Source organism: Lepus europaeus, unplaced genomic scaffold (assembly GCF_033115175.1).
Source record: "Lepus europaeus isolate LE1 unplaced genomic scaffold, mLepTim1.pri SCAFFOLD_194, whole genome shotgun sequence".
Taxonomy (NCBI): Eukaryota; Metazoa; Chordata; class Mammalia; order Lagomorpha; family Leporidae; genus Lepus; species Lepus europaeus.
This window is the reverse complement of record NW_026909087.1, coordinates 46,873-49,932: the sequence shown is the minus strand read 5'-3', so window position 1 is coordinate 49,932 and position 3,060 is coordinate 46,873. Positions and strand designations below refer to the sequence as shown.

General features: G+C 36.6%; 1 protein-coding gene across 1 annotated transcript; it reads right to left on the bottom strand.

Annotated features, from left to right (window-relative positions):
- Window positions 1-239: 239 nt before the first annotated feature.
- LOC133754555 (spindle and kinetochore-associated protein 2-like) lies at window positions 240-1,723 on the bottom strand. The gene is made up of 2 exons (XM_062185003.1): window positions 1,686-1,723; window positions 240-1,373 (listed from the first exon to the last, which is right to left on the bottom strand). Exons 1-2 carry the CDS (start codon window positions 1,716-1,718, stop codon window positions 1,041-1,043), a joined length of 366 nt encoding a protein of 121 aa, XP_062040987.1. The 5' UTR covers window positions 1,719-1,723; the 3' UTR covers window positions 240-1,040.
- Window positions 1,724-3,060: the final 1,337 nt, after the last annotated feature.

Sequence of the window (3,060 nt, the reverse complement as noted above, 5' to 3'; positions counted from 1 at the left end):
CCATTGCGGCCAGTTGGGGAGTGAACCAACGAATGGAAGACCTATCTCTCTCTATCTCTACCTCTTTCTATAACTCTTTCAAATAAATAAAATAAATCTTTAAAAATAAATAAATAAATAATAAGTAGGGAGACTGAAATACATATACACACAAAAACTGACAAACAGCAGAAAAATGCTCCTCCAATTTCATTTGTATGTTTTCATAGAGAAAGAACAATTATAATAATATAGGCTAACAGAGAACAAAGGTATTACTGAAATAGAACAGGGATGATCTAAAATAGCTTTTGAAAGCTAGCTCATGCTGCTGAGCATTAGCAGGCAGAAGGTTCACGGGGAAAAATGTAAGGTCATCACAGAGAAGCCAGTTTATTACTTCAGCTAGGTTTTGTGGCAGACCACAAGTCACATTCTGGCACTCCCACCAATAATGTGAACATATATGCAATCAACATTTTCAAAATGAAATTATATACCAATATATGCAAAGGGGGAATTTCAAAATATTTGTGAAAATGTATATTATAAAAAACTGTGCATATATATCAATTTTTACACCAAAATAAACTTACCTTTTAATTTCATTTCCCATTAATATTTTGAAGTATTCATTTAGTACAAACATTTTGCCTCTCTTTTAATTACTATAGCATGCTCTTTTACATTTTGAATAACCAAAATGTAAATAAATATTCCTTTTTATGATAGGTCAGAACATTTTATTAACTAACAAAAAGCAAACAAATGCAAAACAGTGTTAAGTGACACCTTTACCTGAAATTACAAGATTGTGTGTGTGTGTGTATCTAAAATCCTTTATTCACATTCCATCATTCTGACTGAACATCACTCATATAATATCTGCCTTTCTTATTTCCTCTCATTTGGAAATCATTATTATCCAAACACTCAAGCCAAACCTCTTTCTCCTTCAACAGCCCCCAACTCTGGAAGCTAAGTATTAACAAGGTATTTTCCTAAATTTCTTTGGAATTGATCACTTCTCCATTCAAATTCTCTTTTGCAATTCCATTTCTTCATGGGTCTGGCACTTGAGATTTTAATTGCTCTGCTGCAGTTTTCTCTTCTTCAGTCAGTGGTGATGGCTCCAAGTCTGTTTTCTTTTGGAGTTCATGTATCATGGTCATAGTCTTATTCATAGTAGCACAAATGCGGGTTTTAGTCTCTTTCTGCTCAACAGCAATTGGTTTGAAGCGTGCATACAAAGTTTGATATCGAGACTTTAACGCTGACTTTTCCTTTAAGAGTGTGACTGGATTTTTCTCGCCTGCTGATTCAGGATGTTTAGCCTTGATTTCATATTCCAGCCTGTACTGAATGTAATCCAGATCAGAGTCAGCTTTCTGGAACTGGCTCCTGGCTTCCGATCGGTGCAGTGCCAGCTGTAGCAGCCACTTTGGGAGTGAACCAACAGAAGGAAGACCTTTCTCTCTGTCTCTCTCTTCTGTCTATAACTCTATAAGATGTTAAGAGCAATTTGAAAGCATTCAAATCAACTTTGTGTATGAGAGGCACTTCAATCCACTAAGACATAGGAAGAAAGAAGATACATCAAGGCATCACATTTTCTGCAGTAGCAGGGGGGGTGAAGACGGTGTCCGTTTCTTCCATCACCAGCACATGTCCATTCCACAGTAGAACTTAGAAACTGAAGATTCAGCCATCAGTTCCAGCTTATCGACCTCCACCTCCATGTTGAATAGTTCCAGATTTGTGTTTTCTAGGGAGAAAGCTGGAGCAACTGCAGCAAACACAGATGATATTTGTGGTTGTATACATGACATTCTATCCAATTTCCCAGGAAAAACACTGTGCTTTTCTCCAAAACCTGTTTGACTGTGATTTTCTGGGTCCATTGCGTATAAATTCCACAAACGTTTGTCCGGATATGACTGGATCAAATGAGAAATATCCAGTCGTGTTCTGGCTAACTGAATCCCAGATCTTGCTACAGCCACTATGTTTCTGTTTTCTGGATATTATCAATGGACTTTATGGTTTTGAGTGAATTTTAGCAGGGAACATTTTATTTTGTGGTGGAAAACGCTAATTGTTTCCACATGTAGAAAAAACCTCTTCCCATTCGTGTTTTCTAGGGAAATATCTAGAGCAACTGCAAGAAACATGACATTTATGTTTGTAAACATGACATTGAATCCACTTGCCCAGGAAAAAGACTGTGCTTTTCTCCAAAACCAGTTTGACAGTAGTTTCCTGGGTCCCTTGCATATGAATTCCACAATATTTTCTCTGGATATGACTGGATCATACCAGAAATATCCGAATGTGTTATGGCTAACTCAAATCTAGATCTTACTACAGCCTCTGTGTTTGTTTGTGTTTTCTGGATATTATCAACGGACTTTATGGTTTTAAATGAATTTTAGCATGGAACATTTTGTTTAGTGCTGGCAAAAGCTAATTGGCTCCATATGCTGACCAAACCTCTACAAATTCTTGTTTTTTAGGGAAAAATCTAGAGCCACAATTGGAAACAAACATGATATTTATGTTTGTAAGCATAATATTTATCCACTTGCCAAAGAAAATGACTTTGCTTATATCCAAAACAAGTTTGACTCTGATTTTCTGGGTCCATTGCATGTGAATGCCACAACACTTTGTCCAGATATGACTGGATCAAAGCAGAAATATCCATTGTTTTGTGGCTAACTGAGTCCCAGCTCTTGATACAGCCTCTGTGTTTGTGCTTTCTGGATATTATCAATGGACTTTATGGTTTGGAATGAATTTTAGCAGGGAGCATTTTGTTTTGTGCTGGCAAACTCTAATTGGTTCCACAAGAAGACAAAACCTCTACACACTCATGTTTTCTAATGAGAAAGCTAGAGCAACTGTGGCATTCAAACATGATATTTATGTTTGTAAACATGACATTTTATCCACTTGCCCAAGAAAACGACATTGCTTTTCTCCAAATGCAGTGTGACTGTGATTTTCTGAGCCCATTGCATAAGAGTTCCACAACACTTTGTCTGCATATGACTTAATCAAACCATAAATATCCTCTTGTGT

What these genes read in the sequence shown, in the direction of transcription:
- LOC133754555 (XM_062185003.1), bottom strand. Translation starts at nt 1,718, where the DNA reads ATGGAGGTGGAGGTCGATAAGCTGGAACTGATG. An exon ending in TCGATAAGCTGGAACTGATG is followed by an intron (nt 1,374 to 1,685) that starts GCTGAATCTTCA and finishes GCCAGGAGCCAG; the next exon opens with TTCCAGAAAGCTGACTCTGA.